The sequence below is a fragment of the Colletotrichum graminicola genome (assembly GCF_000149035.1).
Source record: "Colletotrichum graminicola M1.001 genomic scaffold supercont1.117, whole genome shotgun sequence".
Lineage (NCBI taxonomy): Eukaryota > Fungi > Ascomycota > Sordariomycetes > Glomerellales > Glomerellaceae > Colletotrichum > Colletotrichum graminicola.
In genome coordinates this window covers 19,608-42,502 of record NW_007361121.1, presented here as the reverse complement: position 1 = coordinate 42,502, position 22,895 = coordinate 19,608, and the positions used below count along the sequence as shown (strand labels likewise).

At 56.1% G+C, this 22,895-nt stretch overlaps 5 protein-coding genes across 5 annotated transcripts; 3 read left to right on the top strand and 2 right to left on the bottom strand.

The window, feature by feature from the left end:
* Window positions 1–1,201: 1,201 nt before the first annotated feature.
* Window positions 1,202–8,382, bottom strand: GLRG_11778 (beta-ketoacyl synthase domain-containing protein; the record flags this gene model as incomplete). The annotated part of the gene is made up of 6 exons (XM_008102462.1): window positions 1,202–5,533; window positions 5,613–5,816; window positions 5,930–6,871; window positions 6,979–7,629; window positions 7,730–8,018; window positions 8,075–8,382. The coding sequence occupies 6 exons, from the start codon at window positions 8,380–8,382 to the stop codon at window positions 1,202–1,204; spliced, it is 6,726 nt and encodes a 2,241-aa protein (XP_008100653.1).
* Window positions 8,383–9,570: 1,188 nt separating this feature from the next.
* Window positions 9,571–10,595, bottom strand: GLRG_11777 (uncharacterized protein; the record flags this gene model as incomplete). The annotated part of the gene is made up of 2 exons (XM_008102461.1): window positions 9,571–10,481; window positions 10,556–10,595. 2 exons carry the CDS (start codon window positions 10,593–10,595, stop codon window positions 9,571–9,573), a joined length of 951 nt encoding a protein of 316 aa, XP_008100652.1.
* A 1,065-nt stretch (window positions 10,596–11,660) lies between these two features.
* Window positions 11,661–14,151, top strand: GLRG_11776 (FAD binding domain-containing protein; the record flags this gene model as incomplete). The annotated part of the gene is made up of 5 exons (XM_008102460.1): window positions 11,661–12,185; window positions 12,293–12,545; window positions 12,683–12,880; window positions 12,963–13,166; window positions 13,232–14,151. 5 exons carry the CDS (start codon window positions 11,661–11,663, stop codon window positions 14,149–14,151), a joined length of 2,100 nt encoding a protein of 699 aa, XP_008100651.1.
* A 1,074-nt stretch (window positions 14,152–15,225) lies between these two features.
* Window positions 15,226–18,759, top strand: GLRG_11775 (male sterility protein; the record flags this gene model as incomplete). Its single annotated transcript, XM_008102459.1, has 6 exons — window positions 15,226–15,532; window positions 15,599–15,603; window positions 15,645–16,044; window positions 16,114–16,356; window positions 16,435–16,510; window positions 16,587–18,759. 6 exons carry the CDS (start codon window positions 15,226–15,228, stop codon window positions 18,757–18,759), a joined length of 3,204 nt encoding a protein of 1,067 aa, XP_008100650.1.
* Window positions 18,760–20,952: 2,193 nt separating this feature from the next.
* On the top strand, window positions 20,953–22,745 carry GLRG_11774 (trichothecene C-8 hydroxylase; the record flags this gene model as incomplete). The annotated part of the gene is made up of 5 exons (XM_008102458.1): window positions 20,953–21,300; window positions 21,359–21,452; window positions 21,514–21,582; window positions 21,640–22,245; window positions 22,306–22,745. The coding sequence occupies 5 exons, from the start codon at window positions 20,953–20,955 to the stop codon at window positions 22,743–22,745; spliced, it is 1,557 nt and encodes a 518-aa protein (XP_008100649.1).
* Window positions 22,746–22,895: the final 150 nt, after the last annotated feature.

The window sequence follows — 22,895 nt, the reverse complement described above, 5'->3', positions numbered from 1 at the left end:
TTAGTTAGGAAATCCCTAGCTAATCCTAGCGATATTATTAGTAAAGTTACCTCTAAAGGTAGGGCTAATTTACTGCCTATTCCCTAACAATTTACTATAAAGTAACTATATATTTACTAGCTAATTTACATGTAATTCTACTATATTTAATATTATTAGTAAAGAAAAACAGAAATAAAGGTAGTATATATATAAGTAAGAAAAAGTAGCCTAGTTACTTATAAACTACGTTATAATAGTTAATTTATTATTCTATTATATATAACTATAGTAAAATCCTATAGGAATAAGGAAATCCCCTTATGTCTTAGTTAGTAAATCCTAGGCTAATCCTGGCAATATTATTAGTGAAATCACTATTAAAGTGGGGCGATTTCACTGCCTATTCCCCGGCGATTCGCTGTAGGGCAACCGTGTATTCGTCGGTGAATTCACGTGTACTTTCGCTACATTTGACATTCCCTGTTCCTTTAGGCTTTCACTATAAGTACACATACACCTAACAATCCATTACATTCCCCATTATTTGACAGATTTCTCTACCTAAAACTAGGGAACATAATTATCTGCGTATTTGCCCCTTGGAAAGGGCCGATCGGCGATGACTGCGTAAAATAGAGATAGTTACAGATACACACAACAGAGCAATCAATCAACGAAGGTTATCGCTGCCAATTACGCCCTTTAACAGCTTACGGCCTCGCTTGGCATATCAAGAATGATTTTGCATCCCCTAGGCATGCTCCGCGGCAACCCGTACATCCCCATGCCAAATACTCGACCGCTGCGTAGTGAGATTAGTTTCTCATAGGCGGGTCCGGCCGGATACGGGGATGATGACGAATGGTGCAGCGACTGAGCGGACATACCGGCAGTCATGTCATGCCCGAGCCTCCCAGCTGATCCTCCAGTCATCTAGGATGTTATTTACTCGATTCACTCTTCGAGTCACCTGTTTTGGAGGCGAAATGTGTTGAAGGGCCGCCCGTAACCGCCCACATCTGACCATATTTTGACAGTACTTAGCTAATACGTATTAGTAGCTAGTATTACCACAGGACTATATTCAAGAGCGAAATCTATCTGTCCAAGGTTCTTCAACCAACAGAGCCTATCAACTCTATTCATCTGAACAGTACACCAAGGCATCTTCTAAAGCCTTTTGAAACTTGGCAACCTAGCACACTTTGGTTAGCACGCATCAAGTTTGAGAGTCTACGCGGAAGAGACCACCTACATCGGGCGGGATGATCATGGTAAAGTGATCGGCGTCAATAGAGGTGCATCTGACGGGGCCGACAAGCCTGTCCCAGCCGTTAGGCCCGAGGGGCTTGCCGGCGGGGATGGCCCAGGCAAAGGGGCCGACGGCGGAGTCCTCCATGAAGTTGGGGATGGCGTCGGTGAGGATGCCGCTCTGGCGCAGCTGGCGGCGGGCGGCTTCGTCGAGGCGCTCGATGACGCCGCGCTTGCACCACGTCACCCAGGTGCGGAGGGGTCGCTTGCCGGGGGGCATGGGGACGGGGTCGTACTCGGCAACGGTGCGGACCATCTGGGCCATGTGCGCCTGCTGGTTGCGCATGATGGTCGGATCGGCCCAGTTGCGGGACTGCACCATGGCGGCAGGGAGGAGGAGGCTCATTGAAGGGGGCATGCCCGGGTCAGGGCGGAGGCAGGGCACGGCCATGTCGAAGAGGAGGAGACCGCTGACGGTGTGGCCGTCGGCTATGAGCTGACGGGCCGTTTCGTAGGCGTAGACGGCGCCGCCCGAGTAGCCGGCAAGGAGGAAGTTACCTGCGGGGTAGGTGTCGAGGACGGCCTGTTTGAAGAGGGCCGACACCTCCTCGACGCCGACGGTGAAGTCGCGCGGGTTGTTAAGGTAGGGGGACTCGAGGACGTAGAGGGGCCGACCGTTGCGGAAGCACTTGAGGTACATGTAGGTGGAGGCGCTGCCGGCGCCGTCGGGGAACATGAAGAGCGGCGTGTGGCCGGAAGCTTTACGGCCTTGCATGAGGACAACGTTAACCTTCAAGGGGGTCGCGGCCGGGGTCGAGGGCGCCACGGGCGTTTGGGGGGCTTGGTGGCTGAGAGAATCGATGGTAGGGTTGACGACGACGACCTCCGAGGTATCAGTCGTGCTCGGTGTCCCGGCGTGCTCGACGAATGAGTAGCCTGCAGTGATCGAGGCATTTATTGATGATGCTTCCGACGACAGAGCCGCCGCAGCCTCAGATCCCGACTCGGCAACTTGCGGCTGCTGCTGCTCGTGATGCTGACCAAAAGTCCGGCGCAGATCGCCAATGGTGGGATTCTCGACGAGCGTTGAAGGATGGATATCGATGCCCGTCTGATCCCGAACATTGGCCGCGATCTGCATGGCCATGATAGAGTCGACGCCGAGGTCCGCGAGGGCGGTGAAGTCGTCTTCGATATCGGATACCTCGGCACCGGTCTCGGCAGCGATGGTGCTCAAGAGCACCCCGAGGAGCCCGAACCGGCCGCCTCCGCCGGCGGATGGTGAAGTGCCGACGTCGGCGTCGTTGGACAGAGCGTCGGAACCGCCCGCGAGCGCGTTGGCCCGCGTGGTCGCCGACGGCTGATGCGGCTTTTCCGAGTCGACGGCTTCGGAACCCACCCCCGCGAGTGCTCGCAGAAGCTCGCCGACGGAGGAATGCTCGTGGAACACGGAGGCGCCGATCTCTATTCCCAGCTTGCTCCGCAGGCTTTCCGCGATTTGGACGGCCATGATGGAGTCCACCCCGAGGTCCTGCAGTCTCGTCGAGCTCGTCAGGTCGGACACCTCGCACCCGGTCTCTTCAGCAATGGCCGCCAGGAGGGCGTCGGCGATCGGGGGTCTGCCGGGTGTCGCCTCGGGCTTCCGCGGCTGCGGCTGGAAGGGCCGCGCCACGACTGCGGGCCGCGCCGGTATCGGGCCAGTTTGTGAGGTGACGGCGAGCGAGTGGTCCCTCTTTGTATTTCCTGCTGCTGCTGACCGTAACAAGGCCGGTGCAGCGCCAGGGGCAGCTGGCTTGCTGTCGGGACCCTCTGTCTTGCCAATCATGCGCGCGATGAGGGACTTTGGGATCTGCTGGAGATGTAGGCCGAGGTTCTGCATGACGAGGCGCTGGTCGCAAAAAACATAGACGTTGACAACGGCCGACTTCTTGTCCCGCTTGACGACGCGGGTGTAGACGGTGTACGGGCGGCCTGACTCGAGGGGCTCGACGATGTTGTACGAGTCGTAAGAGTTCATCATGTACAACACGTCGGCAGGCTTGGAAGGATCGCCGTTGACGAGGAAGCCGGCGAGATGGGTCAGGCTATCGAGCCAATAAGGGTTGAGAGTGAAGGAGCATGATTCCGGGGCGGGCGCCAGCACGACGTTGGCGACGCCCTCTTGCATGTCGGGGGACAGGAAGACGTCGACGACGCGCTGGAAGGCGGCGGAGTAGCTGACCGTCTGGGCGAAGATGGAGTAGAAGAAGGACGGGGTGAGGCGCTGGCCGCTGCCAGCCTTTGCGGCGTCGACGACGCTGGCGCAGCGTTCCCAGATGAAGCGCGAGACCATGGCCCAGTCGGCCGCGAGGCGTTGAGGGCTTGTCATGTGCACTTCGACCTGCGCGGCGGGGAGGCTGGAGCCGTCTTGCTGGTCCACCAACATTTTGATCTCGACAGCGGTGCCTTCGGGCCGGTTACGAATCTCGGCAGTGATGGTGACCGTCAGGCCGGTTCTACTGCTGTCGACCGACACCGGTCTCAGGAAGACGCAGTTTCTGGTGCCGAGCTCGATGGCCTCGCACGTCTCGTGGCCTGCTCTTCCGAGGGCATAGCTGGCCGCGGTGAGGGCCATCTCGCCCAGGACGCAGGCTGGCGAGATGGGTACGTCCATCAGACGGTGGCCATCGATGAGCGACTTGAGGTGAGGCTCGAAGAGGGAGGAACGGAACTCGAAGAGTTTGGCCGACGTGGAGATGACGTGGTGAAGGCAGGTAGAGAGCAGAGGAGGGGGAGCTTCAAGGACCGGCGGGGAAGCGGCTGCGGGCGCGGGCGCGGGCGCGGGCGCGGGCGACGGGTACGGACGCCAGTAGTCCTTGAGGTCGAAAGCGTAAGAAGGCAACCGGACCAGACTCAGCTGGGAGGCATAGGGGGCGTAGAAGCCGACCCAGTCGACGTCCTGCTGCGTCTCGTAGGCAGCGGCGAGGGCGGCAGAGATGGAGTCCCAGGGCGAGCCGCCGGGCTTCAGCGAGCAGACCATGCGTGCGCCCCCCGTCCGCGACGAGGGCGATGATGACAAGATGGACGCGGTCAGGTCCGTAAGTACGGCGGCCGGGCCCAACTCCAGCCACAGGCCGCCGCCGCCGCCTTCGAGTCTGGATTGGATGGCCTGTACGCCGCCCTGAAAGTCGACGACCTCGCGGGTTTGTCGGACGAGATACGCCGCATCGATGCGGTTGCCCTGGGAGATGACTTCCCCCAGTAACGTCGAGGCGAAAGGGATCTTGGGGGTGCCGAAGGGGACGCTTCGTGCGAGGGTGGCATATTCGTCCAACACAGGGACCATCTGGGCCGAATGGAAGGCGTACGGCAACGGCAGAGTCGTGGACCAGATATTATGTTGCGTCCGCAACGCGGCCTGCAGAGACGATATGTCCTCTGACGGACCGCTAAGAACGGTGGCCGTGGGCCCGTTGATGCACGAGACGGACGTGCTGGGGTACTCCTCGAGCAGCTGGCTGATCACGGCGGAGCTTGACGAAGCCTTGATGGACAGCATAGAGAAGGCTCCGGCCCGACATCTCCGCTCCATCAGCTGCGAGCGCTTGCCGACCAGGAATAGTGTGTCGGTGAGGGAGAGGACACCGGCCAGGTGCAGAGCGGCGAACTCCCCCAAGCTGTGGCCAATGACGAAGTCCGGAACGATGCCGCACGAGGTCCAGAAGGCGGCCAGACAGACCTCAAGGCACACGATGGCCAGCTGGGTCTCGGAGGCGGTACGTTCCGTGACGTCGACGCTGGGGTCGGTGATGATGTCAACAAAGGACGCCGGAAAGCCTAGCGACTCGCAGATGCGGACGCAAGTCTTCATCTTTTTGCGGAATGCGGCGCTGTCGCGGTACAGAGAGGCGCCCATGGCAGCGTGAAGCTGGCCCTGGCCGGAGAAGGCGAAGACGATGGGGGTTCTTCGGGCGGGGGAGCCGGGCGCAGGTCCTCCGGCGGCGGCGGCGGCGGCGGCGGCTTCGATATCGGCCTCGATCAGGCGCGCGAGCTCCTCGACAGACGCGGCCGTGTAGGCTGAGCGGATGGAGTGGTGCAGGCGTCTGGCGGCGGTAGTATAGGCGAGGTCTTGGATGCGCACGGTTGGGTTTGACCCGAGGTACGCCAGAAGTCTCTTCTTGTTCATCTCATGAGACTTGAGGGACTTGGCCGAGGTGACGACGACGTATCTGGACGGGAGGCCGATCCCCGATTCCGACAACACGTCCGTGACGTTGCCGCGAGATGGCGGTTCCTCCAGCAAAATACAGGTGTTTCCGCCCTATTTGTAGGTGTAAGCATTGAGCCATGCACACACACACACACACACACCGTGGGCGCGAGTACTTGACATGACTTACCGCCGCATCAAAGTTGTTCAATAATATCCTCCGTGGGCGTCCAGGCACAGGCGCGAAACTCTGCGTCTCCGTGGGGATCTCGACGTTGAGTTCCGACAAGGGAGGGAACCGCGGGTTTAGCTGACCGGGAAGGCCAGGCTGGGGCGGCATGATGTTTCTCTCAAACATCATGATGGCCTTGATCACAGCCGCGGCACCGGCACCCTATACAACATACAACACAGCATTTGGGTCAGCGATTGCGCTACCAGCATGGAAGAATTCAAAAAAGGGGGAGATGGGGGGAAGGGGATCCTGGGAAAGTGCGCTCTACTTACAGCCTCGCCGTGTCCTGCGTTCGCCTTGATAGAGCCCAGGGGGAGAGGAAGTGGGCGGCGGCGGCGGCCGAGAGCTTTGCTGACGGCCATCATCTCGGCGTAGTCGCCGACCTGGGTGCCGGTGCCGTGCATCTCGACGTAGGATACGTCCGAGGGCTCCAGGCGGGCTTTGCGGAGCACCTCGGCCATCAGCTCCTGCTGGGCCTCCGGGTCCGAGTGCGTGATAGACACGGCGTCGCCCGAATGGTTCCTCGCGGAGCTGAGAATGACGGCGAGGATGTTGTCGTTGGCGGCGACGGCGTCCTCGTAACGCTTCAGTACGAAGGCGCCGACGAACTCGCCGCGGCAGTAGCCGTCGGCGTCGGCGCGGTACGACTTGCTACCGCCGGTGGTGGAAGTGAAACCGGCCTTGCCGAGGATGTTGAAGTTGGAGGGGCTGGTGAGGATGTTTGTGCCGCCGGCGACGGCCATGTCGCACTGGCCCGACAGCAGAAAGGTGCAGGCCTGGTCGAGGGCCGTCATGCTCGACGAGCAGGCTGTGTCGAGGGTGACGGCCGGGCCGGCCCACTTGAAGTGGTAGTTGACGCGGCCGGCCGCGAAGGAGCGCTGGATGCCGGTGAGGCTGAAGGCGTCGCCGCCGCGGAGTCGGGTGATCTCTGCCCAGTCGTCGGCGATCTGGCCGACGAACGTGGCGAAGCGGCAGGCCGCCGTCTTGGTGTGCGGCCGGCGGGAGTAGCCGGCGGACTCGAGGGCCTCGAAGACGGCGAGGAGGAAAAGGCGGTGTGCCGGGTCGACTTCCATCGCCTCGCGAGGGGAGAGGCTAAAGAAGCGGGCGTCAAAGAGGCCCGGGTTGTCGAGGAAGCATCCGTATTTGGTGTTTGTCGTGAAAGGAGAGCTGCTGGCGCTGTAGTAATCGTCAAGACTGAAGCGGTCTTTCGGGATCTGGAGGGAAAGGGGGGGGGGTTCGTCATTCAATCATTGTTCCATCGATTTCCCCTTTTTCAAGGCGTTGCACTCTCCTCTCAGACTTCGACGTGGTGACAACTTACCTCGGTGTGAAGGGCTTTTCCTTGACAGATGTGTTGCCAAAACTCCTCCAGATCGCCGGAACGCGGGTATCGTCCTCCCATGCCCACAATGGCAACACGCCCCGGGCTCTGCATGGCGTCCTGCTCGCCCAACGGCGGCTTGGGATCCCGCTCGACCCCCACGACCTTGTTGCCCTGGCCCCCCAGATACGCGCATAACGTCGGGATGTGGACCGAGGGCCCTACGCCGTAGACCTTGACCGCAGCGCCGGACGGGAGCACCGAGCTGACGGCGGATAGCCCCCGCGGCATGTTGAGGGGCTGGCTGAGGATCTCACGGACGAGGAGCTGCAGCAGGACACTCCACGTCGGGGCCGAGAGAACGCCGCCCTCGCCCAGCGACACCAGCTTGACATTAGCGCGCACGGGGTTGCTCTCCATGATGGGAAGGGCGCTGGTCATGCCACCGGCTACGTGATCGATCTCGGCCTGCGTCACATCTGATATGACGTGGACGAGGCCCGAGACCCGTAGTTTGGATTTTGCGAGGTTCTGCACCGCCGGGAATGTCTCGAAGAAGTGCTCCAGCACCGCCGGGGGACCGACGACGGTATGCCACGCGTTTTCGAGGCCCGTCCCGGCCAGCTTCATCTTTCTGTGTTCCACCGTGTTCTGTTGCGCGCACATTTTAGTTCATGTGTCCACGCACTCGGCGTCACCAAGCAAGGCCACAAGAAGAAGAACAAAACAGAAGACAAGGTCCTGTACGCACCTCGGTCTCATGGTAGGAATCCAGAGCGGACTGCAGCTTGGTAGCGTCGACGCCCTGTACCAGCCAACCCCAGCATCCGGGGCCGTCCTGGATCGACCGGGACCTCGAGGTGACGACCTCGATCAAGCGGCGCGCCATGCGTATCGTGTCGAGACCGGCGCGGCACAGCGAGGCCATGTCGTGGGCGAAAAGAAGAGCTGCTGCAACGAGCAGGCCCCCGCAGGCGGCCACCAGACATGTCGGGGATTCAGTGCTGGAGCAGAAGAGGGCCGGGTTGGATTCGAGATATCTGCAGCAGCAGACGAGTCAGACATTAGGCGCAGATGGAGGACCGGGAATGCTCACTGCACGAGAACGCCGGTTCGCATGATGGTCACCAGAACAGTGCTCGCCAGGCCCTCAGGGTCGCCGGATTCCCGAAAGCGCTCGGCGAGCTGTAAGAGGTCTGTGAAGTCGCCACCGAATGTGTCTCTCAGGTTAGGCTCCATCGCCTGTATCTCGTCCTTGAGGGTGGACGTTGCGGTCTGTAAGAAGAGGCGGAGCCATGGGCTAGCCGACGACTGGGCGTAGAGGAGCTTGATCGTTGGGTAGAAGACGTCCGTCTGGTCCCCAAAGACGAAGACAGGCACATCGCCGGGGGCAACGGGTTTCATGATGCGCTACGGTCGGTGTTGATGGCTTTCAAGTGGGAGTTACCTGCTGCGAAGATCAAGGCGTGAGGGGCGTAGCACAGTGAACGTGGGGACTTGAGTTGGAAAAGACTGAAGTTGGGAGAGATCAATATCGGGGAGGAGAGAAAAGGACAGGAGGATAATCAAGGCGGGCTAGTTGATATGCTTCGCAATTACGGCGGTTACAAAATGTCATGTTATAGGCCTGGGGTTAAGACATGAGCTTAACGACATGTCTTTAAATAGTCATCCCATCTCTATCCTTGCCGAGCTTCCGGAAGGAGGCTTTTGTCGTTTGCTCCTTAGTAGTGACAGCTGGGTAAGGGTCCTGGGGCGGGCATTGTAATGTCTGCTTTTGCTGCTAACCACCACTAGAGCACTATTTTTACAGACCATAAAAGAAAAATAACAGCGTACATAGAACACTGAACAGTTGCACTCCTGGTATGAAGTGCTAGGCGACTCCTCAGCAGTTCACATAGCCCGAATCGAAGATAGGATAATCAGGTTAGTATGTAATTAACCATCATTGTGCCTTGGCGAGGTGAAGCGGCAATAACAACATACAGGTGATAGGCCTGACAGCCATCCTAATACACTTTTCAAACCAAACTTTGTCTTCCACCTTACTTATGTCAATCCAAAGTGGAGAAGCTCGTCGCCCGTATAGTGTCTAGGAACAACAAGGAAGACACCTGATCGCGCGGGTCGTGGGGGTTTAGGGTTTATTATTCCCGCGGTCTTATGACAGGGGGGGGTTCCGGCAATGGTATGGTGGCCCTCGGAACTCGGGCTTGGCATCCATGCATCCCAAAAGCCGGGTCTTACAAACGGCATGTGTAAAATGCTTTGCTCGCGGAACGTATGACACTGCTGCGCATGCTGCGGGGTGGTCAAGTGCCGACTTACCCATCACGCATGCACCGAGTTGTTGATGATGCGGGTTTTGGGCAGACTATTGGCGTGTAATCCAAACGACACACGCAAAAATGTCCTAACTCATGGTTGTGATTGAACGGGTCATGGTATTTTTGCGTTCGATGAAAGGCACCCAGACAATGGCAGGGATGGATTATGCCATCTAGCGACGCCCGGTCCAAGTTGCACAACAATAGAATATGAGTGGGTTTACATTTACATAATTGTTCAAGCGTACCGGCGGCCAATCCCCTACTTACTCCAGTAAAAGGTGCACACCTCGACGCCGCCAAACATGTCCGCAAACCAGTCCCCCTTGCTCCTGTCCGCGGCTCCCGCAGCAACGAACAGCGGCAGAATGTGCTCGTCCTCGTCTTCTGGATGGAGGTCGTACGAGTGAGGCAGCGCGCGCCATTCGCGCAGGAAGCGGGCGCGCTGCGCCGGATCATCGGCGAGCACGCCGTCCACAAGGCCCTTGTTGAAGTCAGCGACCTTGTTGCGCCATGCCGTCATCTCCTCCGAGTCCGGGTCGGCCATGTACAGCTTGCGCATCATAGGCACGTTGTGGAAAGAAGCGAAGCCCGAGCCCACGATGGCGACGTTGTCGTCACGGAGCTTGGCGAGCGCCTGGCCCATCTTTGTGTACAGGTCTGGGTCGGAAGAGTTGGAGATGGACAGTGACACCAGCGGCACCTCGCCGGACGGGCTGATGAAGATGAAGGGGATGAAGACGCCGTGATCGAGACCTGCGAGTTTGTTCCAATATGCCACGTCAGCAGTGACCAGCAGTCTCCGGGCGCGAACCCACGGCACATGCATAGAAATAGTAACAGTACCTCTCTCAAAGTCCTTGGCAGGGCTTACGCCGGCCGCCGAAAGGGCTTCGTGGACAAGGTTGGCCACCTCGCTGGACCCGGGCGCCTTGTACTGGATTTCAAAAGCGGCAGGCGGATGGCTGGGCTCGAAGTCATGGTAGATGGGGGGTTCGTCCACCATCGTGACGGTCGGGTGGTCAGGACGCCAGTGAGGGGTGACGACGACGATGGCGCGGGGGGCCTCGGGCGTTCCCAGCCTCAGGATCTCGCGCACGCGCGTACGGAGGCTCTCGTTGAGGGCATCGTGGCCGTGGCCCCCCATTTGAGGCTCGAGGACGGGCATCGGGCCTACGGAGTGGGACGATCGTGGTCAGCAACACGCGGTTCGACGCAGGCTCGGTTGACTCCACGATGATGCTTACCGCCGCCGTGCGTGATACAGACTACGGGTGCGCGGGACATGTTGGGGGTCAAGGTGCTGTGTCCAAGGTCCGAGGTTGAGTTGAATTCGTTGCTGCGTCTTCTTGATCCGAACCTCGATATTTCGCTGACCTGGTTGGGATATTGTCGAGGAACACAATGTGTCAAGTCTTTGGTTTCCTGCTCAAAAGACCATCTCGGCCGATCAAGTAAGGTTCACAGTATCAACACGTGTGTCTCTGCTTCTGGAACAGGGGATCTATCTCACCGCCTTGTAATGCTGACAGTTCTAGCCGTATCCACAGGTCTACGGATATCGGGACATGCATCTCTGCCGATGCCTGTCCATGCTGTACATACTTTGCAGTAATGCTACATACCCGTTATGGTATATATAAAGTATATACCCCACAATACAGCTTCACCTATATATAAAGTATATACTCCACAATACAACTTCACCCTAGCTCACCTTATCTATCCACATAACCTTATTTTACCTGTACTGGGTGCGGCAATAACCTCGGTAATTGTAAGTATGGATAGTATGATGTTGGGGCAGGGGTAGGGCTTACGACGCAGTAATGGTTTTAAACGGACATTTATTTCGTCCGTCTAGCCGTATCTACGGGTCTATGGATACAGGGACATGCATCTCTACCAATGCCTGGCCGTGCCTTATATTCTATGTACTTTATCATAGCGCTCTGTACAGGATATCCTGTACAGTCAATATAAATATATACTCCATGTAATTATAAATACGGATAATATGATGTGAAGGCTGGCTTGATGCCCGGAGCTGAGCCTGGCCCTTGTCACTTGATGACCACTACCCTGTTATCTGATCAGACCATGACCCGGAGCTTCTGAGACCCCTACTACTAGGTGTCATTCTCGTCTTTTGAGAGTGGAGGCATTTCGGACTTCCGGTGTGATGGATTGACCCGCTGTCCGTCGCTTCGTTGTGCCCCCCAAAGGCGTGCTGGTCAATGGTGACCACCTCGGGACACAGACAAACCCGTTCATGTTCAACGTCTTGAAGCTGATCTTTTTCTGGCACGCAAGAATCTGCAACATCCATAACCTGGGATAACATCAAGAAACATGCGGGCCTCTATAGACGGTGACGGACTTTCGGACTTGGCGGACAACCACCCGCATCCGCTCCGCATCACCATCGTCGGCGCTGGCATAGGCGGCCTCGCCGCCGCCATAGGTCTGCGCCGTAGCGGACATACCGTCGACCTGTACGAGCAAGTGTGCTTTGCCGCCGAGGTTGGCGCAGCCGTCCACCTGATGCCTAACGGCCTCAGCATCCTGCGGTGCTGGGGGTTGGACACCGCCGACTTTGACCCGAACCCCATGAGCCGTGTCGTCGAATACGACGACCAGGGCCGGGTACAGAAGGACATTGATCTCTCGAGGGCGAACACGCGTTGGACTGACCCGTGGCTTTTGGCGTCGCGAGCCAAGTTCCACGACGCGCTCAAGGTGAAGGCGCTCACCTATGGTGCTACGCTCCACACGTCTGCAAAGGTCGTGGACGCCGACCCAGTCAGTGGCACGATCAGTCTACAGGACGGGCGAGTTGTGAAGGCGGATGTTATACTCGGGGCGGACGGAGTTTATGTGAGTTGTGCTCGTCTGCGATAGACACGGCTCTTGGAAGTCGCTTTGGAGGAGGGGGGAGCAAGAACAGGTTGATGAACGATTTGGCTGACTCCTTTTTGCAACAGTCGGTCACGAGAAGCTGCATTACCAATGCGAAGCCATTCAGCTCGGGGAAATCGGCTTTCCGATTCATGATCCCCAGGGACGTTGCACTCGCTGATCCGGCAACTCGTCCTCTGGCGGAAATATATGACGGTCTACTCGCTTGGACGGGCAAAACGCGCAGGATCATCATGTATTCTTGTAGCAACAACCAGATGCTCAACTTTGTGTGTATGCATCCCGACCAAGACTCGCCCCTAGGGACACAGAGCAGCAGTGGTGAGTGCTCCAAAAAGAAAAAAGAAAAAGAACAAAAAAGAAGAAAGAAATGAGAGAGAGAGAGACAGAAAGAGAGAAAGACTTCTGCGATTTTGTTATTATTGTCATCGCAACTAACACGCAGCTCGAAACAGGATGGAACGCACCGGTGACAGTCGACCAGATGTTGAAAGTGTATCAAGATTTCCCTCCAGCAGTCAAGAGTCTGCTTGCCAAGTCCGGTGATTCTGGGGTCTTGAAGGGGGTGTGGAAGTTACTGGACATGGAGCAGATTCCTTACACCAAGGATAAAATGGCGCTGCTCGGCGATGCTGCTCATCCCTTTACTCCGCGTAAGAACCGCATAAACCACATCCACTCAGCTAAAGTCATGGATTTCTCGGCTGATTTACGTGCCGTGTCGTGTCGTTGAAGACCAGGGACAAGGCGCCGTGCAGGCGATAGAAGACGCAGCCAGCCTGTCAATCGTCCTTCCCCGAGGAACACGCCCGACAGCAGTGCCAGAGCGGTTACGGCTGTACGAGAGAATTCGAAGCGGGAGGGCGCACAAGATCCAAGCGTACTCCCGAGAGGCGGGAAGAGACGTGCAAGGCGACGACGACAAGCCTGAAGTGGACAGTACGTCGTCAGAAACAGACATCCACCCGCCCCTTTGCCTGCTATTGACTTTGATGCTCGGGCAGACACAAACGAACTCTTCTCCCACGACGAGCTGGCCAACTCGGCACGCATGTTACGGGAATGGAAGCTCGACAAGAGCCCCGGCGACTTCCGCCTGATGCCCGTCGGTATCGGAAGGTTCTCAGGCCTGCGGCAGCAGATGGCCTCGGCAGCAGACAAGCAGGCTCTCCGGTTCAAACGAGCCGTCGTCAAGTTTAAAAGCTCCAAGCCGTATCTGGAGACCCTTTTCCCCAACGAACGGTTCACGTTCAGGCGCGCAGACACCCTCTGCAGGGCAAGCCTAGTCGTCACGTCCATGGGAGGCGTGCCGTGGTTGGGCGGCGAAGGCTACACGACGCTGGCGCTTCACGTCCATGGGGTGCAGTACAGGAAACGCGACGGCGGGGTCGTCAACGGAACCTTCATGCCGGTGCACCTCGTCTCGCGCGGCGAGGCGGCCACGGCTGCCCGTGAGGAGCTCGGCCTCCCGAGCGTGCAGTGCGACGTTGACATGTACCCGTCGTACGACGGCAGCGGCTATCGGATCACGGCGTCATGGGGCGGGGCCAAGTTCGCCGACATCGCGTTCGAGGGTCTCGAGAGCGGCAACGCCGCCACGGAGAGGGGGCCTATAGGCACCGCGGCAGATTATGGCATCATGGTGTACAGGTACGTCGCTGCAGTCGGAAGGCCCGGCCAGACCGAGTGCGAGTATGCCTGCGTGATACCCCATGCGAGACAATCCAAGGCGGAGACGGTCGAGACTGTCGCGAGCTCCAACAGCGCGAGGATGGTTTTCAAGCCGCTGGGCTGGGACCAGCTTCCTACCATGAGCCACATCGCATCTGCCTTGGCGCAGATGCCCGTGTTTGATATCATGAGCGCCAAGGTCACCGAGGGGACCAACGTATCAGAGTATTTGTCATCTATTCGGATCGATTAGAGGGGAATAAGACCATTGCACAACTTGTTTTGGTTCCAAGAGCCAGATGAACCGAGCGGCCACCCGCTTCCCGGACTTGGCCTGGCCAACCCGTCCAATCTGTGATGGTCAGACATTAGACAGTGCCATTGTATGTACGGCGTCTGGCCGGTACAGGTGAAGTCGCCATTGTCAGGGGCCCCCCCATCACGTCTCAACGGCGCAGCCGCAGAGCATAGACACGTTGCAAATGTGTCTGAGTTATGACTATTGGAACTCTAATAGATTGAACGGCAACAGGCGATGCCGTGAAGAGATACCTATTCTCTTACAGACAAACCAGATAAAAAGCATTATCAGTGGGTAATACAGTAATATACTAAGCTTTGTCGAAAAGACCTCGTACACCGATATTTACTTGGATTACATCGCCCACATATGTCGCCATCCACTGACCTTAAAGTTCAGATGTACAATGGTATCCGGCCGAAGTTAATTACCCCTGTTAGGTAACTAATGCTCACCCTCCTACTGCAGGACTTCACTTTTGGTGAATGTTCCCCCTCTACTATGATATAAGCTGTGGGGGGTAACATCATAGGGGTAATTAACTTCCCCCTGCCACCTTGTAGTACGGATAATAACCCGAATCCTGCTTAGGTCCTTCGATGCTGCATTAGAAGACCCGCTGGGGCGGGAACCCCCTCCAACATGAATCAACCTTGTCCCTGGGGACGGGCGAGACAGGGTTATCCCCCTGTATCTGCCGTCATGTCAGAGCTAGGACATCAATCCCACCTCAAGTCCTGGCCCCGGCCGCTTTCAACGGTACCTAGCCACCTAGCATCGCCATGGAACATGGCTGTTACATCAAACCACGGTGTGTCAGCAGCCCACGATGTTGGGGGCAGTACGGACACAGCACCTCCTCCCCTCGGAAGCGAGGAAATGGTAGACCTCGCCACCGTGACCGGATGGTAGAACAGAACGTGCTTTGCGTTGACAAGCAGTAATTATCGAGACACCCGTTCCAGCAACCAACAGCAACCCCATCAGCAGACACGGTCATCATCCCTAAGCAACAAACAAACAAACATGTCTGCCACTGAAGCTTCAGAGGTCTACGGCAAGCGCCTCATCCCGCACGTCATCGATGACGCCGCGAGAAACGACCCGGCGCGGGAATGCTTCTCGATACCCTTGTCGTCCAACCCGCGGGACGGCTGGAGGCCTGTTTCCTACGGCCAGTACGCCGCCGCCATCGATCGCCTCGCCCACCACATTTTCAAGACGTCTGGCGCACCCGAGCCCAAGAGCTTTCCAACACTGGCTTACATTGGCGCAAACGACGCAACGTACCTCATTTTTATCGTTGCCGCCGTCAAAGCGGGCTACAAGGCGAGTTTCTGTCACGGACCATCGCACATCCTTCCTCCTCTCTCTCTCTCTCTCTCTCTCTCTCTCTCAGTCTCAGTCTCAACGGTGTCAGGGAATAACATCGAAGTTGGCTGCAGGCGCTATTAATCTCACCCCGGAACTCGGAAGAGGCGCAACTCAACCTCTTCGCGCTCACAGGCTGCGACACACTCTACCATGACGCAACCTTCCAACAGCCGGTGTTGCCATGGCTGGCGAAGCGTGGTAGCATGAAAGCGCACCTGCTCGAGCCGCTAGACTTTTGGCTAGCCCACGAAGTCGCGGTTGAGCCGTTTCCTTACGTCAAGAGCCCCGAGGAAGCGGAGTGGGAGCCCTTCGTGGTGCTGCACACGAGTGGGAGCACGGGGCTGCCGAAGCCCATCGTCGTCCCCAACGGCCTGATGATGCTCAACGACAAACTGCATCTCCTGCCGACCTGGAAAGGAACCGAGTCGGCCGTGCGCGGGTTGGCTCGCACCAGGAGGAACCTGACCCCGAGTACGGGCGCCTCCCCCCCATCTTCCTCTTACCCGGTGTGTTCTCGCTGACCAGGACGTCATCGCGCAGTGCCCTTCTCCCACGCCAGCGGCCTGTACAGTTTCTTTGGCTTCCACGTGTATTGGGGCGTCCCGGTCACGTTCGCCATCCTCAACGGGCCGTTCACGGCCGAATTTGTCCTGGAGCAGTTGGCACACGCCGGCGCCGATGTTGACTCCATCTCCTTGCCCCCGTCAGTCTTGGAAGAGCTCAGCCTCACTCAAGAAGGATGCGACAGGCTCAAAAAGTTGGCGTTTGTCGTGTTTGGAGGTGGTCAGTGTTCCCCCGCCCAACCCCGCAGGAGAAGCCTTGATGGTGGGTGCATTTGTTGATGCATAGACGTTCCGGTAGGCAACCTCAGCGATGCTGCCGGGCAGAAGTTGCTGGACCAAGGCGTTGTGATCCAAAACTCGTTTGGGTCGACGGAGTGAGTGTGGTTCCCGCGGTGATCATCATTGCCCCGAACGTACTGACGGTTTCCATCTTCAACCCCCTCCCTTTAGATGCGGTATGTTGCCCTACTACTGGCAGACCAATCCCAACGCCTGGCAATGGCTTCATATAAATTCCGACGTGATGGGCGCCGTGTGGCGGCCGGTCGCGGGCGAGGACGATATCTTTGAGCTTGTCATCGTCCGCCATAACTCCCCTTCCGCCATCCAAGGCGTCTTCTACACGTACCCGGGCCTGGACGAGTGGTCCTCCAAGGACCTCTTCAAGAAGCATCCGACGCTGCCGGATCACTGGAAGTACCATGGCCGCTGTGACGACCTGATTTGTTTTTCCAACGGCGAAAAGCTGAACCCTGTGACCTTTGAGAACGCACTCAACGGACATCCCAAGGTCGGGACGGCCATCGTCGTGGGCTCGATGCGGTTCCAGCCCGCGCTGCTCGTCGAGCCCGCCCACTACCCCGCCAACGCGGACGAGGCCGAGCGTCTCGTGGCAGAGCTCTGGCCGCTCGTTGCCAGCGTCAACAAGCAGACGGCGACGTATGGCCAGATAAGCAGGCAGCTCATCCTGCTCGCCAAAGCCGACAAGCCTTTCCCCAGGCTGGTCAAGGACACGGTCAACCGCGCACTCTCCATCAAGCTCTACGAGTCCGAGATAGAAGCCCTCTACCGTGATGCAGAAGCCGGGTGGAAGGACGCACAACACAACCTCGATCTCACCTCGGAGGAGACCCTTATACAATGTCTGTGCCGCCTCTTCCAGACCCTGACCCGCCACACCACCGTCGAGCCGGACACGGACCTGTTCACGGCCGGTGTCGATTCACTGCAGGTGGTCAACGCATGCCGCCTCCTGCGCGGTGCCCTCGCCACGAAAACCGACAGGATCGACCTCAAGACCGTCGCGCCGCGCCTCATCTACGCGAACCCGTCGCCCCGCCGCCTCGCCGCGGACCTATGGGCACGCCACGCCGGCTCTCTGCAGCCTTTCGACGCCGACGCCGAAGCGTCCCGTGCCATGTTGGCCCTGCTGGCAAAATACACCCTAGGCCTGCCGTCTGTCCCCGCGCCTGAGAGGCCCCCGGCCCGCCGCACGGAGCAGACCGTTCTTCTGACCGGCAGCACCGGCAGGCTCGGCGCCCACGTCCTCGACTACCTCGTCGCGAACCCGGCAGTGCGCAAGGTCATCTGCCTCAACCGCGCACGCGACGGCCGCGCGCGCCAACTGCGCCTCAACGCCGCGCGCGGGCTCAAGACTGATCTCGCGTGCAAAACCGAGTTCCTCCAGGCCGACTTGTCCCAGCCGCAACTCGGGCTCAGCGTCGCCGACTACCGCCGTATGCTGGGGGAGGCGGACCGCGTGATCCACGCCCAGTGGCCCGTCAACTTCAACCTCCCGCTCGGGGCCTTTGAGCCCCACGTGCGCGGCGTGCGGCACCTGGTCGACCTGTGCGCGCGGGCGGCGCGGGACGCTCGGCTCGTGCTCGTGTCGACCGTGCTGGCGGCCACGCCGTGGAACGGGTCGGAGGGCGGAACGACGGTTATGTCGGTTCCCGAGGGGGCGTACGCGCAGGGCAAGCTTGTGGCTGACCTGGTTGCGGAAGAGGCGGCGCGACGCAGCGGGACGAGAGCGGCGGTGGTACGGGTCGGACAGATTGCGGGCTCGGAGGACGCGGCCGGGTCATGGAATCGGGACGAGTGGTTGCCGCGTCTGGTTGCGTCGTCGGTGAGGGTTCTCGGAGTGCTGCCGCGGGATCTGGGGATCATGAGCACGGTGAACTGGGTGACGGCGCAGGGGGCGGCGCGGGTGGTGCTTGAGGCGGCGGAGGTGACGGGCCCGGACCTGGGGCCGGAGCGGGCGCGTGCCGGCAGTGGCGGTGGTGTGGATTACTACTACGCCGTGAACCCGCGTCCTGGGCACTTTTCCCAGTTGAGCGGAGCGATGAAGGAGTTTTATGGCGGGCGGGTTAGGGACTTGGTGTCGTGGGGGCAGTGGGTGGCAGCCTTGGAAGCGAGCGCGGAACGGGAGAGTGAGGACGGAACGGAAAATCCGGCGCTGCAGTTGCTGGACTTCTTCAAAGGCACGCCGGGGGAAGACGCGTTGGGGGAGGTCCGGTTCACCTTCTCGCTGGACGAGACTCTTGCGGCCAGTCAGAGCTTGAGGGAGATGCAACCCATCACACCTGAGCTGATGGTGCAATGGTGTCGTCAGTGGGACTTTTAGATAAGTGCTGTGTGAATCGCTCCAATCTGGTCGGTTAAAGTGTCCTGTATAACCGCTCAATTCCGAGAAAGAGACATGTCATGAGATTTTTTGCATTTAGCCGAATGATCCATTGAGTAGGTTTTCGCGTGATAGCACCGAGACGCATCAGAATAAGTGGTATTAATTGACACGTTAATCGAAGCTGGTAACAGCTATTAGCAACACAAAGCACAAAGAGGCTTGGACTCAACGCAATCCTTACTGGGGCACGCACATAACGCATCTTGTTAGAGTGTAAGTAGCAACAGGTAAAGGGTGCCCAAAATCATCTTTTGCCAATTTGACCAATGTTCTGGAGCAACCTGGGCGGGCAGCCCGATCGGCTGGCTGCTGAAAACCGCCTCTATCAACACCAATGCAGCAGGTAGTGACTACGCTTATTCCCCCTACTTCCATCTAATATAACATACCGTGTACTGTATCCCTACTTTAGATAGTCGAGGTAAGCTAGTCAGCCTGCCTTGCCCAGCCTGGTCCAGCCTAGCTAACTAGCATATGGTAGTAGATCAACCAGTTCACTTGGAAGGACAATGCCCTCGTTCTCTTCCTGTTACGTGTCTCCCAGAATGGCCAGGACGTTGTTTGCAGCTGCCACCGCCTAGGTAGGGATCCCGCGGCTAACCCTGGGTGGAAGAGAGTGAAAACCCACCATATACCTATTGGGGCAGTAAGAGGGTTCTATGCGAATGCGACTGATAGGATACGTCCAGTAGCTTTGAAAGTATGAAACTACCTTCACTTGTTGCGGTCCACAGATTCCATGCAGGTTACGGTATCATTATTACCTAGTAGCCAGCCGATCAGTCCGTTCCAGCCATCAGCATGGCCCACACTTCAACAACTATTAAGACCGGGGGTTAATTAAAGCATGTGCCGCAGGGTCTTTCTATTTTGACTTTATTACCCAGGGGTGCTAGTCAGTACTGTTGAGCTAAACACCCCCTCCTCACGGAGCGGTGAAAAAATAGGGTTACTACTTAAGGTATCTTAAATAACTTCTTATATTAAGGGTTTTAATAAAAACAAGAAATACTTAGAATTACTATAGAGAATCTACTTAATTTCTATACTATAGAGTATTTATTTTATAGTTATATATACTTTTAGCTAAAGAAGTATTTCTATTTTTTAAAATATTAAAACTAGTATTATAGTATTAAGAGGTTTTATGTAGCATATAGCTATAGCTTATATATTATATAAGCTAAGTATAGCTTACTTTTTAATAAGTATATAAGAACTACTTTTTAAAAGTAAGTAAATTATAAAACTAAGATTAGTAGTGTCTTTACTAATAAAAAGAATTCTTAAAAACATACTTTACTTTATAACATAATTTAAGTAAAGTAATACTATATATATAATACGTAGTTAAAAAATAATAGTATATATAGCCTTATATATACTTTATTATACTTAGTACTTTATTATAAGGCTGATATAGTATAATAGACTAATATAGTGCTAGCTTTTCTTAATTAAATTAATTCTTATTACTAAGAAATAGGTAATAAAACTAAATCCTTTAGGATATAAAATTATTATATAATAAGTAAGTATGACTAAAAAAAATGACTATTTTACTAAGTTTTAAAAAATTTCTAAAAATACTAATAGAGTTATACTCCTAACTTCTCTCTATAGCTTATTAAAGTGCTTTTAGTTAAAGTAATAAACTATATAATCTTATATATATATAGTATTTTAAGTTATATTATTAATACTAGCTATATATAAATAATGAAATTTTTAAGCTTAAATAATTAGGCGCTAAATTCAAGTTTAGTCTTAAACTTAAATAGTTATAAAAGAAACTACTAGTAGTAGCCCCTTTCTCTATATAATAACCCTGGTTTTTACCCCTTGCGTGAGCAAGGGGTTCTTAGCGCAGCGATATAATGACGAACACCCCTGGGTAGTGGCGTGACACAACCAATCCGAACTATCCGGACTGTCCGGACTGACATGGATTGCTCGCAGTAATATATGCCTGACTCTGGTAGTATCAGTTTTGGGTTGATAATCACACAATAACCTGAACATCTCTTAGGAATAGAAGCAACTGCCTGGCTAGACATTTTTTGAATCGCTCGCAAGCCAACAGCTCTAGTTATACAACCAAACAAGAGAAAAAGCAAAGCAAGATCAAACATGCTTTTACGCAACCGCTGGCTCCACGAGTACTTTTATACTCCTCAGGCATGGTATATTATTACGGCCTTTGTCGTCATACTCCTCACTCGTCTTTTAAGGAGGTCGTCATCAGTGGACGACATACCGCTCATCAACCCCAAAAAAGGATGGGAAATCACCAAGTCTGGTGCCCAGCGCCGCTTCCTCAAGAATGCGAGAGCCATGATGGACAAGGCCTTGAGCGACTTCCCCGAGAGACCTTTCCGGGTGTTTTGCGGGTTTGGCGAAGTCATCATCCTTCCCGCGGAACGCATCAACGAGATTCGGAACGACCATCGATTCAAATTTTCCCTCGGTCCCGGCCCCGTGCGTCTAACCCTCCCGAGCCTTGGTCGGACTTCTCCGGTGCGCTAACCATCTCCAGACGTTACAATATCCCGGCTTTGAGGCCGCTAATCGTTGTCTTGATGACGTCGGCCTGTTCGACGTCATTAAGCTTGACCTGACGAGACATCTTGGTAACCCTGCAGCCCATCATCAGCGGTGAAACGGGTGCTGATCTGTAACGGGCACCTTCAGGCAACATGACAGAAGCCATTACAGACGCGACTGGAGACGCCATAAAGAAGATCTTCCACGACTCGACTGGTGAGCGTCATCGCAACATGGGGATCCTTCACAACCACTGACTCTACTCGCGGACAGAGTGGCGCGATATCCGGTTGAAGCAGGACGTGCTGCAACTCATCGGCCGCGTCTCGTCACGCCAATTCGTCGGCGAAGAGCTCCATGGCACCGACGAGTGGCTTAAAGTATCCCTCGACTACGCCAACAACATCTTCGTCGCCGCCTTCTTTCTGGGGCTTGTGCCACCCCTTCTGCGCCCCATTGCACACTGGTTCATTCCTCAGTGCCGGGCGCTCCGCGTCGGCATGCGCGAGGCCCGGAAATTGTCAAGGGAAATTTTGGCGAAGCGTCGGAATGACAATGAAGAGCTCAGAGCACGTGGCGAACCCCAAGTCGTCTACAATGATATTTTCGGGTGGAGCGAGATCAGGTCTGGAAGTCAACCCCATTACGACCCCGCCGCCAGCTTGATGGCCCTGTCGATTCTTGCGCTGCACACAACCGCGGACCTCCTCTGCCGCACCCTCCTTGACCTGGCCGAGAGGCCCGAGCTAGTTGAGGAGTTGCGCCAGGAAATGATCAAAGCCTTGTCGGACAAAGGCTGGAAGATGGATGCGCTCCACGAGATGAGGCTTCTTGACAGCGTCATCAAAGAGTCGCTACGGCTGGATCCCGGTGCCCTGAGTGAGAAATACCCGAGTGTCGAAGGGGGCAAATACTTACTAATCATCTGCCATTGCACAGCCAGTTTGAGCCGTGTCCTAGACGAGGAGGTACGACTTTCGGATGGGACGGTACTGCCCAAGGGCAGCCAAACCCTGATCCCCTCATATCGCCAGTGGGACCCGGCCTTATATGAGAACCCCGATGTGTACGACCCTTACCGTTTCCTCAGGATGCGGCAGGAGAAGGGTAAGGAGAAGTCGTCGCTTCTTGTGAGCACCACGGAGAACTTCACGTCCTTTGGGCACGGTGTACTCGCCTGCCCAGGACGATTCTTCGCCGCGAGCGAAATCAAGATCGCTCTCGTTCATCTGCTGCTCGGGTATGACTTCCGACCTGCCTCGGGGTACAAGAGGCAAAATGTGTGCTTCGATTTTGTAGAGCAGTTCGACCCCGACAGCAGGATTTGCATGCGCAGGCGGCAGGTACCGGTTGACCTGCATCGGTTTGCCCGGTCCTAAGACTGGGAAAAGATATACAACCTGGGCGAAGTCTGTTAGATGTAGAATAAAACGTATTATCTAGATATTATCTTACTAAAGGTAGTACAATGATAGCGAGAAGATGCCCATTAGAATAATGGCAATAAGTATGACCAAAGTATATGAGAC